This window comes from Chelmon rostratus, chromosome 3 (genome assembly GCF_017976325.1).
Source record: "Chelmon rostratus isolate fCheRos1 chromosome 3, fCheRos1.pri, whole genome shotgun sequence".
Classification (NCBI taxonomy): domain Eukaryota; kingdom Metazoa; phylum Chordata; class Actinopteri; order Chaetodontiformes; family Chaetodontidae; genus Chelmon; species Chelmon rostratus.
The window spans coordinates 1,750,631-1,766,849 of NC_055660.1; the positions used below are offsets into that span (position 1 = coordinate 1,750,631).

The window sequence follows — 16,219 nt, forward strand, 5'->3', positions numbered from 1 at the left end:
AAATCTGAAACATCTTGAACTGATTAAAATATATGTAATTGTTTCTAGTTCAGATTCAGTGGTTATTATTTATCACAGTGAGCAAAAAGCCTCCAGTGCAATCAAGGAAAAATAATAATAAAAAAAAGAATATGAAGTAATAGTGCATTTATATTAGAACTAAATTCAGATGTAAATTTCTGGTCTTGAAGCATGAATATTCACAGCAGATCCGTTTTTCCAGCCTCCTGTTTGATTTCTGATGAGCATCATTTACTGTCGGGTGAAAGCGGCCTGTGAGGCTGTGCAGTTAAAGTCCGTCTGAAAAGACACGAAACGACAGTGTCGTTTGTGGTTTTGGGGAATTTTCTGTGGTCAAACCTCACTTTGGTTTCATTAAGCCATAAAAACTGCTCGGCTTAATGTTTAACTGCCCAAAGCGCAGATGTGAATCCTCTGATGTGGATCACGGTGGTTTATTCATAATGATTTTCTCCTCCTCGTCCTGCTCCTCTTCCTCCTCAGTCTGCTGCCAGGAAGCGACACATTAACGGGAGCTGTTACCTCCTCATGCAGGACACAAATAAAAACTGAGCTGCTTCATATGAACACGTCATTTTTATACAGAATTATCCAACACAAGCTAAAATACAGCCTCTGGATTATAATATTTAATATATGTACGAGGACTTTTAAACCGGTCACCTCAAACGGTTCACACACACACACACACACACACACACACACACACACACACACACACACACACACACACACACAAACCTAAATGATTCCATCAGCCTTGATCTAATTGGCGGTTACCTGTGAAGTCACCTGAGGCCGGATCATGATCACGAGCCTGTCACCTGTTTACCTGGCGGTGTTAGAAAAAAGCTTCTGACGTGAGTCTGCTCCGTCTCTGAGCTCAAAGCCTGTCAAACAAAAGCAAATCAGCCAACTGATGAAGATTAAATGTCCCGCGATGATAATTTCTTTGTTTGTTTCATCGTTTGTTTCCGGCCGAATGATTTCAAACGCGATTTGTTTTTATTCATTTAATTTTTTTAAATTCTCCGGTACCACAAATCCATCCGTCAAACAGTATGGGAAGTACAGCAATATTAAATTTGCTTCTAATCTTAAACATTTAAAATGCGTCTTAATAAATTGCATAATCTCCGACGTCTGAATGTGATGAACAGGAAACGTGACTCCGAGTCTGCACAATAAAAGTGTTTTCAGAACAGGGCGTCGGTTAGACACTAATGTTCACATGTGCAAAAAATATTTTCAATGGCTTTTGTGTTATTTGGTTAATTATTCGATATGGAAACATTCAAAATACGGTCATTTCTGTCGGTTTATGACGAAAACCAGCAATGATCCTGCTTTAAAAATACGATCCGCTGTACAAATAATAAAACTGTACACTTTCCGAAGTGGGATTCAGGCTGCTCAGAGCGCGAGCCCCTGCCAATAAATAACCCTGATTTCGTTAAAAAATAAAAACAAAAACAATAATGCTTACTCAGCAAAAATAGACAAATAAATAGATTTTACAGCAAATCTGTAGATGTGCATAATTTCAGCTGCGGGCCTCTTAAGGCCCCGAGTCCTCCTCAGAGCCAGCAGCAGGGACCGGCAGCGTCCCTCTCACAGGGACTCCAGGAAAGCCACCACACCTGTGTGGCCGCTGGCTCTGGCCACATCAACAGGCCGACAGTCTCTGTTGTCCCTGGCCTGCGGGTCAGCCAGGAAGGCCACCAAGAGCCGCACGGTGTCCAGAAAGCCGGTCCTGGCCGCGTCGTGCAGCGGGGTGGTCCCGGTGCTTCTGTCCGCCACGTTGGGATCCGCTCCGTGCTTCAGCAACACCTGAGCCACCGGCGTGCTCCCCATCATCATCACCTTCAACAACATAACCGTCAGTTAATGCCTGTAAACACAGCCACTCAGAGGAGGCCTGCAGAGCACCCACGAGCGGACTGTGAGGCCTCACCTGCAGGTTCAGGCTCAAATCATTTATTCTCAGCGTCTACCTGCAGCTCTGGAAACCTAGAAATCACACCGACGCTCCGGATGATGGACTGGATAAAAGACCGCATGAAGCTGGAACAGTTGTCCCGCATGAACAACAATTCAGCTTTCTGAGAGGAAAAGATGAGCATCTGGAAACATCACCGTCCCACTTTTAATGCGCCTGAACAAAGCGATGAAATCCAGTCTGATGACTTTCTGACGCTCCAAACTCATTTACTTTCGTTTTATCTTAAAGAGAAATTATTAGCTGTTAAACAGGCTCGAGAGGGAAGGAGGGCAGTGTTTTTACGGCACAAGCTGGATCATCATACAAAGTCTATTTAATTTTATTTATTTAACTAAATAATTCAAATGCTAAATAATATTTCTGCTTTAAGATCGGTGTAAGATGCTGTGACGGCGTGTTTCAGAGATAAAAACAGGATGAGTCCGACACATTTCTGTGGGAACTGGGATGCGATTCCTCAGCCTGGAAGTGTTGATGCGAATATGAAGTTTTACAGCTGATCCTCACCCACGCATCATTCAAATATGTCGTTTTCAGACCCATTAAAATCAAAACGGGCCATCGGTGCGCGCTGGGACCCCCACCCCCCACCCCACACACACACTTGCATTTAATAAAAATACATCACCTGCAGAGGAAAGCTGCCAGTGTTTCTGCTTAAAAAGACAAACTTTCATGTCCACAGTCCTCAGAGACTCGCCGGGCTGTGCGTCGCTTTTACGCGCGCTGCTTTTTGCAATAAATAAATTAAACAAGATAGTTTTACAAAGCAGGATTAAAGCGTCTAAACATTTAAAGAGCTCAGCGGTGTGAACTCTGTTCAGGAAACATATTTAAGTCGGAAAGCTGCCTTTTCTCTGCCGATGAGACGCATCTGATGACACTGACCTGCAGAGCGGTTCGTCCAAAACTGTTCAGCCCGTTAACTTCAGCTCCGGCCTGCAGGAGATACTCCACATCTGCCGCGTTTCCTCTCGCCGCAGCGGCTGTCAGATCATCCTCCAGAGTCATCGTCACGTAAAAGCTGCAGCGATCACCTCCGTGACGGACTGCTTTGACAGGTAGGCTGGTGATGCCTGTTTAAGGAACGACAGCAGCTCGGAAAACGCGCCGGGGAGCGCGTGACGAACAGTCCCGGTTCGGCGTCGATGTGTGGCGGCTGGAGGCTCGTCGGTTTCGGCCAGATGTTGTCTGGGTCGCGTTAGTAAGCCGGAGGCCTACATCTCCTGTCCAGCGCTCGCTCGGTGTGTGTGTCTGGACTTGTCTGTGTTGTATTTTGAATGGGTTACGTCATGTGCTGCAGTGGCCCGACCGTGCGCATGCGCATGCTCGAGGTGGCTTTGACAGGAGGAGCGCGCGAGCCAAACTGCTCGTTTTGAAGGGAAAAACACCGGCGCGCGGGCATGAAGCGGATTCATCTGGAGTCCCAGCATTCAGTCCTGATCCCGGAGCTGAAGACTTTCACCTGAGGTCCATTTAATACAAGCTCTGGAGCTTGATCCTCAAGAGTTTGCGCAGTAGAAATGGTTTGCTTTATTATTTTTTTTTTTTTCTGAACTTTAATCCAAAATTAACAAGAAGCCGTTCAAAAATTGAAAAATTGAAAAAAAGGGGGGTCCAGTATCTAGAGTCCTCCCATCAACTGATGAGGATCATGTGATGTGATCAAAAGGAGCTGCTGCCCAAGTGAACCCTGTGGTGAGCCCGTACCAACCGGTGGGGGGGTGGGGTGGTGGGGGGGCAGGGCATGATCAGGACAGCACTGCACTAAACAAACAAACAAATGCCTCGCCTTTTTGTTTTTTTTTTAGTGATGAAATATAATAATAGAATGAAATATGACCCGTGGGCCAGTTTGAGTGACACATCCATGACTGTTTATAGTATGATAGGGAGCCCCCCCCAGGGGTCATATACTAGAAAAAAACCATAGTGACAGATTGTGTGTGTGCATGGATGGATGTGGGTGGATTAGTTTTAATTTTTGCTGCTTCTTTGACACGATTTGCACGTTGCATGTATTTCATTGGTCAGTGCAGCTCAGTGTGGAAAAAGCTGAGCCAGGTTGTTTTTCACCTTCCTCTTTCACCTCTGTTTCTTCACGCAGAGCTACAGGTAACGTCTGTCTGAACCTGGTTTTAAGGCCTGCTCCTCCCACTCTCTGATGTTACATGGCCCCTGGTTTGCTGTGTGATAAACTCAGTCAAAACAAATACTGAAATAGTGAAAGTCAGGAAGTAGATTTTGACAGTGTCAGGTGATCTGCTCTTGAGACCCTGATCACGTCAGTTGTGCTCTAGTGATAAGATAAGATAAGATAAAACTTTATTTAATCCAGCATGTGATAGCAGTGTGAAGAAAAATAGCAGCAGAGGTAGAGAACATTCGAAAAACAACAAAATAAAAAGTAGACTATATATATGTACATATTATACAAAATGTACATATTATACAAAATAGTGGTGCAAATTCATTTAAAACATGTTGATTTTAATTAATGGAAACTAGTGGACACATTCTCTCTATGAACAAATATTTTCATATGAGTACAGAATCTGTAATCTGAAGAGACACCACGTTGGTACTGAAAGCGTTCTGTTTGTAGTCCAGGTACTAGTGACCAATCACATTTGAGCGGGCTTTGTTATCGGCTATCTTCTGACGGCGATTTCGCTTTTTATTATCTTTTTTAAAAATATATATCTGCTCTTACATACAGATGTCTGTTTATAGAGATGATCTGAAATGCTGTCTCCAAGCCACATGTTGCTAATCGAGCAGTAAACAGCGACCAGTGCACGGAACAGGAAGTCTTAGCCGGCTAAAGAGGCTAAACGGTCTAAGAGATTGGTGGACAAGCATAAAGCCTGGAGCTTTAGGCTTTATGCTTTTACTTGGTTGGTAATTCAGAGTCTGTGTCTGCACTAAAATACACAAAAGAGCAAACAGAGCTCTGAAAACAGCTGTTTTAGGTCACCTGTGACCAACTGAAGCAAAGACAAATAAAAAGTGGGTCGGTATTTGCTGAGCAGATTAAAACAGACGGTTAACAGGGTGCTGTTCATGACAGCTGAGCTGTTAACAGAGTCGTCATCTCAGAGGCCTCTCACTAAATGACTGGAATGCCTCTCTATCTCCACGGTGGAAAGCCACACTGAAGCCACGATGGACAAGCACACAAACACTGTGTGCAAGGCCTCAGTTCGGAACGTGGCCTGTAATTGATCGGTTAATGGGACGTGTGTTGCGTGAGGTGAGGATGTATACGCTGATTGTTTGTCGTAGGTGGAATAATGGCTGCCTCTGTATCAAAATAAAACGCATCACGTTTGCCATCAGAAGGGGCGGCGACACTGAGGAAGCTGAGTCTTGACATGTGATTCATGGCAGCATCTTACTTTTTAATGAAACAGGATTAAAAGATTCAGTTTGAGATACATATGCTGGTACCCTTGTTTGCTCAGACCTGCACCGGCTAGCCTGTATGTGCTGCGGCTGTGTGCTGTCTGCTGTCAGACGATTAATCACCTTACTTCTGTCATTACAAAGTGAACTGAGACAAAGTGCACAGCAGGCTGACACACAGTCTCTTGGGAGTCGGTCAAATGTTGCAGGTCTCTCGACACACACAAACAGCCATCATTAGACGCCGATCGTTCAGGGTGAAGCTCAGTAGTTCCTCATTTCATCCTTTGTATGAATAACATTGGGCAATGCTGCATTCAGGGTCACATGTAGCCATGCAAATTAAAACAGGAAGTTAAAGGTTATATTTCCGAGTTGAAGTAACCATTTAAGCAGGTCATTTTCTATCGTTCAAAGCCTGAAATGCTCCACGTAACGGGGTCAATGAAATCTGAAAAAAACATCCCTCAGAAAAGCCAGCGATCCCGCCGGCAGGTGCAGGAGAAACAACCTTTTTCTGCAGCAGATGCCAAACTCTCAAAGGACCCGTTTTATTTTGTTTTTAGCAGCAGAAGCAGGAATCAGATTACTATCAGAAGTAAAAGTAGTCATGCTGCAAAGTAGAAATAATCTATTACAAGTTAAAGTTCTGCATCCAAAATCCCAAATAAAATCAGAAAAGTGATTTTGTTGTCATCACGCAGCAGAAAGGCCTCTGTCAGACCGATGCTGCTGTATATGGTTTTATTAGAATATTATTGCTGATGCACTGCTGCATAAACAGCATGTTAATGTTGTCGCTGGTCAACTTTATTCGCTTCTTCTCATCAAATTGTAGCAGAGCTGAGACTGTTTTAATTCGCAGTGGTACAGAATGAAAATACTTGCGTACTGTAACTGTACACGTGTCTCACAAACGATGCAAATGATTATTGATTAGCACGACTTGATGCAGCACTGAATGTCTGCTGTGGTTGCAGCTCTGGGAGTGTGTGGTCACACAGTGTGTGTGTGTGTGTGTGTGTGTGTGTGTGTGTGTGTGTGTGTGTGTCGGGAGTCTTAATTCTCAGTTTATCTGTAAATGTGAGCAGACCTGTGTGGAATGTGTGTTCGTCTCGGGGTTCACAGCCTGTAGCGTTGGAGGCTGAGTGTGGGTGGAGGTGTGTTGGTCTGGAAGTCCCCTGGGTGCGCACGCATGTGTGTGTGTGTGTGTGTGTGTGTGTTTGGTGTGAGAAAAAGGGCACTGTGAATGATTACAGACGTTATGGCTTATGCCTTTTATGCTCTGTTTAAAGTATGGAAGAATAAACAGATCGCAGTTTTACATGGTGAAAAACGGGACTTTGTAGGGGACAATTAAAGCTTGCTTTTAATAACAACCAAGGCCATCATCAAACATGTCTTACACGGCGGTTTTTCTTTGTAGGGCTTGACTTCATGACATCAGTGCATTTGGAACGTTCTTTTGGTCAGGAAAATGCCTTCGGAAGAAAGTCCTCCTCTTCACTGCTAAATTTAGCCGCTCAGTTTGAAGAGAAGTGGTCAATAGTGATGTGGGCATCATTGTGATCTGTCAGAGGTCTCTGGTGTTTCTCACAGAGCCTCCTCTCACTTCTGGACCTCCGTCTAACAGCCCGCCTGCTTGGTATTTAGATTTTTACAGCATGAATGAACCTTTTACCCCAAATTGGTCGTTCAGTTCTAATTTCTTTTTCTTTTTTTGACGTCTTATCATTCACACTTCGCTCTGTACCAAACCACTGTCCTCGACAGCCGAGAAGGGGAATACCTACGCTCTGATTCCAGGCCAATGAAATCACCTCCTGCTGACTGCTCATTTGAAATCCCCCTTTTATTGCTCGTTTTAAATGCTTTTATTGTCCGCCCTTCTGATTGCTAAAGGCTGACTGTGCAAATGAATCTAACACTCGGCGCGTCACACATGTGCAAAAACAGAATTTCTGTTCTTCTCGCATGCGCTGACACTGAATCCAGCTCAAAACCATTTTGCATTTTGCAGCACCAGGACACATTCGACTCTGTTCTGTTTGCTCTTTCTGTGTTTAGTCCACATCAAAGAACGAGCGTGTGCGCGTGGACAGAATGGCATTTTTGTAAAGCACATTTAGCAGTGAAAGTCAAATACATAGAATAGTAGATGAAATGTTATATTTCTGCCCCTTCAGAGCAGCCTCATGTAAACAGAGGTAAGACATGTACCTGAAATAAGCTCATAAGATCACCTCCACCCAGAGGGGTTACCGTCCATGCAGAGACACACGTCTATCGACGGCCTCTCATTGCTGCTGAGCAGTTCTACACAGTGTGAGGTATTTGGCTGCGCCGTGACGAGTGCAGGCTCTGTCCCGGCCTTTCACTTTGTCCTTTTTTTTAATTGCATCTGCCTGTTGTTATTTGTGTCTGAACTGCTCCGACACCTTCCGGAGGATCAAAACGCTCAATGCAAGTCGAGGTCAAATTGCGTAACAGTTCGGCGAAGTTCTTTGGTACGGTGCCGATTTGACCTTCAGACCGATCGAGCCCTCCCTCCTCTATTTGCCGACCGCTCATTACATCAAAGGCACATCACAAACCATGACTTAGGTTAAACACACACAATTCGCTCTACTGTATTGCTGATAAAGCCTTTGTTATGGTGGTGTTTTTGCTTTGAAGTCCTCCTGTCAGAGTTTTTTCCATGAGCAGAAGGATAACAGGCAGACAGAGGGAGGGTTACTTTTTAATACCCACATAATTGATCTATCTTAATATGCACTCTGTCCTGAACTCCTTCTCCTTCACTCATCTTGCTCGTTGGCCAGTGGCGTGCTGAAGAGGAGTTTATTGAATATTTGGATCACAACAGTCCGTCTAAGAGGAAGTGGCCTCATACATGGAGATCAGTGAATGCTTTTCTCAGCCAGTGTCCCTTTCATTCTTTACTGTTTAGCAGAAGTGACACATTTCTACCAGATGCCGATCAGAGAAGACTCAAATGCAATTTCATGTAAAAGACACGTATTTACAAGCCCAAGCAATCTCCTTATATTAACAGTCACACCACAGAGTGCTGAAATTGAAAGGCTAATCAGTCTCCAACCAGACGGGCTCATTCTGTGAAAATATCTAAATAGAAATCTGGTTATGTACCCGCGTTGTGCTATTTTGTTTGTCTGTGACGCATTACATTTTAATTTAGTCTGTTCAAATCTGACTAAGAGATTCATCCCAGGAGAGTTTAGAGCGATGTCGGCACGCTTTACGGCAAACCCGCCTGAGAATTCAGTGATGCATCATTTCATATCCACTGCAGGTTTGTGCGATTGTCATTATATTTCAATGTAGGGTTGCTCCTTCTGTTGAGGTGTTCACCACATCTGGCCTCTGGGTCGAAGCTCAATCATACTGTCACTGTAAAACATCTTCAACTTAACATGTTCTGTTGCTTCTGATGGTTGACCTGAAATGTGTTTTTACTTCCTGCGAACGTAAGCCTGTTATTATCGTGTTCACAAAAGCTGAAAGTGAGCTTTTAGTGCCGTCTTTTGACACACTGGTGTGGAAGCACAGTGCATCCCCGTGCTCGGACTCTGACCGCCGGGCAGGACGCTGCGGATGGTAGCTGCTGAGTGTAATGCGTGCACCACCCTCGGCCTAATTTCCTCACACTCACGATATCAATAAGCTGTTTGTGAGTGTGTCAGAGGGACGTGAGGCCACAGACTTTCTTGGACTCGGCTGCAGACGGAGAGCAGAGCGTGCAGGGAGGGAGGGAGGTAGCTGAAGGCGCTCAGGCTTTCTTGTTGTGCCTGTCACATGCACGCGGAGCAGCCACCGCCCACATACGTATGACTGTCTCGAGCCACTGGGCCACCTCCGTAGTAATGCTGTAATAGATAAACGAATGGAAAGAATGAGACAGCAGAGGGGAAGAAGGAGCTGACACACAGTCGTCGAACAGTTGCTCTGATAAGGAATCTATCGAGCTTTGACAAGAAGTGTCAGGCTGAGGTCAGAGTTAGGGCTCATGCTAATGTTGCACTTCTTCAGTATGTTTGGAGATATTAAAACACACCGTGTAGTCGGTTTACAGCTGTTTATTTTTCCAGGGTGTGGACAGGATGAAAACACTCTTGCTGCCAGGCTGATAAAGGCGGCGTTTGAGTCCATCCAGTGGTTGGATAATAATTAACGAAGAGGTGACATCATTCCTCCTCATTATGACAGCGATGACTCGCTGCACCTTGAGATACGCTTACACGAAGGCGAGCCGTGGCCTGGTGAAAGTGGAACCACTTCGCTTGAGTCTGTTTCATTAATTGTCGAAATATGTGTCAAAGCATCCGTAATTGTTTTTATTTTTCTGAGATGAAACCGGCTCTTCTTCTGTGCTTTGTTTGTGATGATCCCCTCAGGTGTGTGGTTGCAGCAGAGCTGGCAGGTTGTGGCCTTGCTTGAGGTTAGAGGGGACGGGCGATGCAGGGAGGTGGTTCAGCAGGAAAGCACCACAGAGAGGGCTGTGAGGAAAGTAGTGGGTGACTCAGCACGTCAACATTAGTCTCACTTTGTTATCACCACATCTGCATATCACCGTTTTCCAACAATGTTTTGTTTTCTACAAATTCCTACTAACAGTCTTCGACACTGAACGCCTCTGACCTCATTTTGACTTGCTGGACCAAGCGTTTTCCTCCACAGCTTAGATGTAAAACTATCTAGAGGTTTTTCAGGCCACTCTGACATCAGATCAGCTCTTCCCTTCAACGAGTTCCGGCCCAAACCAGTCATGTCCGCTCTAAGAGCGCGTGGGTGGCCAAAATCATGCTCAGTGGGGGAACCAGCCCGCCTGAAATGTTCTGCCATTAAATCTCAAATCAACATCAGAAGTCAGAGAGAGCTGCGAGGGGAAGAAGATGCTTCTTCTGTGTTATCTGGCAGCGTTCGACTCCTCTTCCTCACCTCTTATAGAGATCTAAAGGAGCACTCAGTGTGTTTTTGCATTGATAGAACAGAGATGTAATGTGTGGCAGAAGGTGAGCCTCAGCAGAGGAGTCTGCTCTGTGGTGAAGGCGTGGTGAGTCCTCTCTGCCCCGCTGCTTTTAAACTGAGAAATCGTCGGTGAGGTAAACATTTCCTCGAATTTTTCTCTCTGTGAATTCCCGTTTTGCTCGCGCTGCTGCATACTGACTTCCTGTGTGTTTGTCATTGGTTGAAGGGGCGCGGGGGCGTTCACTGAATGGATTTGAGACGATTACTTAGTGGAGAGTGTGGATCAGAGATTTATATATTTTTTAAAAAAGGCTGACAAACGCCATGAAAACATTTTTCACATTCACCCAAACATGAATTGGAACATTTGAACGAAGGAAAACTACATATTCAAAAAGATGAAGAAGAGTGAGAAAGAATTTTAAAGTTGAGTCTTTTTTCATCAAATATTGCAAAATGTCATACCTTAAAACTCCTTTTTATTCAAAGTAAATTATAATAGTGATATTTCTTCTTCTTCGTCTGTTTTCCTAAGACGTTAATGATCATGGACAGGTGACAGGTGGTCATACTCCTGGTGTTGTTCCTGTAAATGTTTTGATCTGTAAGATGAACAGAAAGAGAAACCAACAAGTCTCCAAAATGCACACGATAAGCCGACACTGCGTCCTGTAACTGCCCATAAACGTATTTGACTCCTGGGTTTCGTGTCATTATGTTGGCAACTCATATACTTAATGAGAGGACTGTGATTTTGAGCATGTGGTTTATTTAGTATAAAATGCCCTCACAACACTCATTACATTTTAAATGGCAATCATCTTTATGATTATTATTTTACTACCAGCATTATCTTACTTTTAATGCAAATTGAAACTACAAACTAAACTGATAATACTGTAGTTGACTTTGTGGCTGTTCGTCGTGTCACCACCAGGGGGCAGGATTCATTCTAAATTAAACTCAGGCCATCTGATTGAAGTGTGGTGGGACTTTTTCCACCTGTGCAGATATATTCACAGTTTTATTCTAAATGCATGGACTAATTATAATGTGCTCAAAAGAAGGAGAGGAGATTTTAATTATAAAATAATCTGCAGCTAAATAAATGTACAATTGGCAAATAGCACTTAGAGTCAAGAATAAAGTTTTCCATGTCGCACAATAAATCCAGATTTTTTTTTTATGATATCTGACTGCAAGTTGACAAAATATTTTGTACATTTGTATCTCTGAGCACTGCCGCCGCTGTCATTGTGCCTCAGTGAATAATTAAGTTGTTGCCTATCAGAATGAACAATTGCCAGAATCCAGTGAACAAAAGAAATCAAAGATTATTGGGACCAAATGTTCGATTTTGAAGTCAGAAGAGAGGAGATGGAGGCTGCGGCTGTGCAGTTTGAGCTGCTCTCAGACAGATAATGTGTGTAGTCACCACCCTCCACCCTCCACCCCCCTCCTCTGCCTTCCACATCAACACCATCCCTCCGGGCAATATGAGACGTCTGGGAGAGCAGAGGGGTGAAACTGGAGAGATGGCGCAGTCACTGGCCCATGTAATAGAACGATAGAGGAGTGTGCCGGCGTGGACATGCGCGCACACAAACACACACACGCACACACACACACACACATGCACATGCACGCATATTTGTAAGTTACATGTGAATATGCTGAGCGGTTTGATTTGGGAGTGTTTAGATAGCAGAGAAACCAGCAGTCCAGCATTAATTTGGGCAGTAATTTTATTTTTCTTTTAAGTCTTAAAGTTCTCTGAGCATTTTGCTGCATGAGATTAATTTTTAGGGCCAGTTTAGTTATAGAATTAATATAACTTTTCAAAATAAGAGTATAAAGTGCTCCACAACAAATACAGATGAAACAGAAATAATAAAAGTAATGCTTAAAGCAACCCCCACGGCAGCTAATCACCTCTTTTTTTGGTCACTTTATTTTTTTCAATTACCAGTTTAGTCTTCAAATAATTGTGATTAATGTCCATCTTAATTTCCCGGAGGCCAAGGTGACGTCTTCGTGTTAGTTGTTTTGTTGACCAACAGTCCAAAAGCCAAAGATACACAATTTATCACGGTATAAAAGAGAAGAAATGAGCAAATCCTCACATCTAAGAAGCTGGAACCAGGAAATGTTTGGCATTTTTAATCGAGAAATGACTTCAGGGATTAATCGCTGATCAGAATTGTTGACATCTGACTCATCACCACTACACATGAATTCTTCTGTCGATATTCTTGGGGTGGAATAATATTATAGGAACTATAGCAAGTTAAATGCACTGTTTCTCTGTCTCTAACTCTCTGAAGAGTGTGTGAGGTGTGGCAGAACCGTGTACATGTACACTGTTTAGAAAGACTAAATTAGTCAAACAGAGTTTCAGCTAACCTTTACGAACAGCTGACAGAACAGTCACATGATGTAATTCTACAACCCTGAACCCAAAATAAACTGGGTCACTGTGTGAAACATGACTACAACAGGATGTGATCATCCTCTCTGACATAAACTCACCTGAAAACAGCACAAAGTTAATATATTTAATGTTTGACCTCATCAGATTCATTGATTTTTGTAAATATCTGCTGATTCTGAATCTGATGCAGCAACAAAAGACTGGGAAAGATGTGGAACGCTCCAAAAACACCTGTTTGGATCATTCCACAGGTAAACAGGTTGACTGGTAACAGGTGATAGCATCATGATTGAAAGGCTCAGTGGTTCACAGCGAGGATGGAGCGAGGGTCAACACTTTGTCAACACGTGATTGGATAAACTTCTGTTGAGTAAAGTGTATTTGATCCTGCTTTTCACCTTCTCAGCATGAAAATCACGAGGAAAACACACCTGTGCAATAAACACTGGTGCGATTTCTCTCAGAGCATCATGCCCGTCACTGAAATAATAACATCTATGAACACACATCTGTAGTTTTGCAGACAGACTGATTAAAGCTGCACAAACACGTATTATGTGGTGCTTGTAAATGCAGGGAGAGAATATTTCCCTGCACCCAGGACGGTAATTTCTCTGTGTTTACTAGTGTCCCAGCGGCTTTAGCAGCTTCCTGTCACGTGATCTGACTGTCTCCACGAGGTCTGGACCAAACACCTGTTGTCAGGAAGCACAGAGTGGAGGCCTGGATCTCTCATTAGGGGCTGGAGCATTACCATAGCAAACATGTAAACACAAGCATAAGCGCAGGCAGGCAGACATGCAGCACAAAAGACACCGTCCACCTGTCTGTCTGTGTCTGTCCGTCTGGAAAAATGAGCATTTGTCACTTCTGCCAGCTCATTCAAAACAATTTAGAGATCTGATTAGTTAAAAATGAAAAGTTTCACTCTTCTCCAGTCATTTACTGTAAAATCATCCGGCCAACAGTGCAGCAGTCACGTGACAAGGCTGAACAAATGCCACATTGTGTGGCAGCGCACGAGACAGCAGCACAGTCTGAGACACAAACAATCACACGGGAGAAATTCCACTTGCAGACGCTGAAGAAGATGTCATAAATCACTGTTAAGTCCTAATTTGATCCCTGTTCGTTCCACGACTGTTCACCTGCCGACGAGGCTTCCTGAATACACCTGCGCGCCACTAGATGGCACTGTGCTGACAGCCATCTCTCTCTCTCAGAGCACACTGACCTTATTCCCTATCTATCTAATTACACATTAGACCTGTAATATGCCATTCCACATCCATGGGTCTCAGATGAATGGTTTCCCCCTCCCTTCCTCTTCTCATCTCTCTCTCCTCCCATCCATCCCTTTTTTCTACCCCCATCTTCACACTGTTCCGGCCAGCTTCCCTCAATTACTGTCACGGGCAGGCCACAACATCGGGGAGACTCTGCGTGAGGATGGGAGGGTGGGTTTGGGGAGGAGGGAAGGAGGAGGAGATGCGTATATGGATGTGATGAGAGGAGGAGACAGCTGCTGACATACCAGGGCACGGTATATGTTTACAGGTGTGTTTGCATGTGTGTGGGCATGCGTGGCTGTTTCCTCGCCCGTGTGTTCGCGTGATGTACCCACGGGGCGATTGTTGCCACACATCACCGCTGTTGTAGCAACGGCACTGTGACAGCAGCGGTTTGACATCTGCGAAGGATAAATATATTCCACTTACAATGATGCCATTACCCTCCGCTAGTCGTGGTGGAAATAAAAAAGCTGAAAAGTATAATGGCAGCAGCTGCAATGATTGTGGGCATTAGACTGTGTGTTCAGCCATATTCCCTGTGCTGCATTCACCGTCAAACTCAGGTGGATTGCTGTTTGTTTCAGGTGTTTTCACTCAAACTGTGCACTATGAGATACTTGGACACACAGTCGTCATTTTGACTTTTAATTTGTTTTACATTTGTCAGTTTCAAGGTTCACGTTGAGGTTCCTTCTGTGGAAGTTCACCGTGGAGAGAAAGACAGGAAGCGTGCAGAGAGGAGGAGCTGATGCAACACAGGTCCGCTGCTGGATGTAAACGGGTGATGTTGCGGTTGCATGGCACAAATCCCGGACCTCTGTTAAACCCTGACGCCCCCTTCCATCTATTTTATATGTATACGCAAACACAGTATTTTTATTAATTTTTATTTATTTATTTGAAAGGGACAATACACATTAATGAACATCAGTATGTGAGTACATGTGTAAATGTGTTGGCGTTAGCAAGCCTGCTAATTTACATCCGTAGTTCCTTGGCAGGTAATAGACAGACACATAGGAGGTAGACGAGAAAACAAAAGAAGGAATATAATAATAACAGTACACAAGGAGTTCACATTGAAATACCCATTCATACATAGACATAAAGTGCAGTGTGGATTCTGTGTAAAGTGCCACTTGTTAAAGTGCAAGTGCATGGATACTTAAATAGATCCACATGTGGCGGCCCACACCTGCCGCTTAGAGTGGACCAAGACATCGGATACTTAGCAGCAGTACACAAAGATAATACATCACAGTGCAGTACAGTGCAGTGCATGCATACATACGTATATGTAGGCATGCACTGCACAACAACAATAAAGACAGTGCAAAGTATGGTCGCAGAGCACGTCTGCCTAGCCATGATTACATTGTTGTCCAGCCTGAGACCCCCTGATTACCCGCCCACTTAAATCCATTCAGTCTTACTAGTGTCAGTGGTTTTAAGTCGAGTTTTGAGACAATGATCAAAACTAACTAACAGCTGATTCATTCTGTCACTGCAGTTTTCAATAAGCAAATACAGTAAATTCACATTAGTTCTATTTTGCCCAATGATGACATCATTCTTGTTTGTGTGTGTGTGTGTGTGTGTGTGTGTGTGTCTCGGAGGTCTACAGGTCAGAACACAATAATTCTCCCATTCCTCAGATATCTTCATTATAAACTCAGGCAGGCTCGCTTCATTAAGACGCCTGTTCACGCCTCCTCCTGCGAAATACTTCATACATAAAATCCCTAATTTCCTGTCTGGGTGAGTGGAAGTAATTGAATCATTTGACACAGAAGAAAGATAAGCATCATTCAGCCGGAGGTGTCTTTTCAGACCGTGCCAGGCTGTGGACTCGATGTTTGTGTTTGCATCAACTGACCACTGAACTGAGCTCATCAGGACTGAGCTCAGTCTTCACTCCAAACGTTTTTACACTGAAAATATAAACCTAATTCATTACACTTTCCATACTTCATATTGTACTTCTGTTTCTTCACGTTGTGATTACTGCTGATTCTATCTGTTCTGTAGCTTTGCCACACATCGAGTATATCTGTTTGTCCTGGCAGAGGAACCCCCCCC

General features: G+C 44.0%; 1 protein-coding gene across 2 annotated transcripts; it reads right to left on the reverse strand.

Moving 5' to 3' along the window:
• Window positions 1–47: 47 nt before the first annotated feature.
• cdkn2a/b (cyclin-dependent kinase inhibitor 2A/B (p15, inhibits CDK4)) lies at window positions 48–3,264 on the reverse strand. 2 transcript variants are annotated; one of them, XM_041966860.1, is made up of 2 exons: window positions 2,912–3,264; window positions 48–1,884 (listed from the first exon to the last, which is right to left on the reverse strand). In XM_041966860.1, exons 1-2 carry the CDS (start codon window positions 3,032–3,034, stop codon window positions 1,633–1,635), a joined length of 375 nt encoding a protein of 124 aa, XP_041822794.1. In that variant the 5' UTR covers window positions 3,035–3,264; the 3' UTR covers window positions 48–1,632. The 2 variants fall into 2 exon arrangements, with proteins under 2 accessions (XP_041822794.1, XP_041822793.1); XM_041966859.1 differs by lacking the exon at window positions 2,912–3,264 and adding an exon at window positions 2,016–2,159.
• Window positions 3,265–16,219: the final 12,955 nt, after the last annotated feature.

What these genes read in the sequence shown, in the direction of transcription:
- cdkn2a/b (XM_041966859.1), bottom strand. Translation starts at nt 2,144, where the DNA reads ATGCTCATCTTTTCCTCTCAGAAAGCTGAATTGTTGTTCATGCGGGAC. An exon ending in CTAGGTTTCCAGAGCTGCAG is followed by an intron (nt 1,885 to 2,015) that starts GTAGACGCTGAG and finishes ATGTTGTTGAAG; the next exon opens with GTGATGATGATGGGGAGCAC.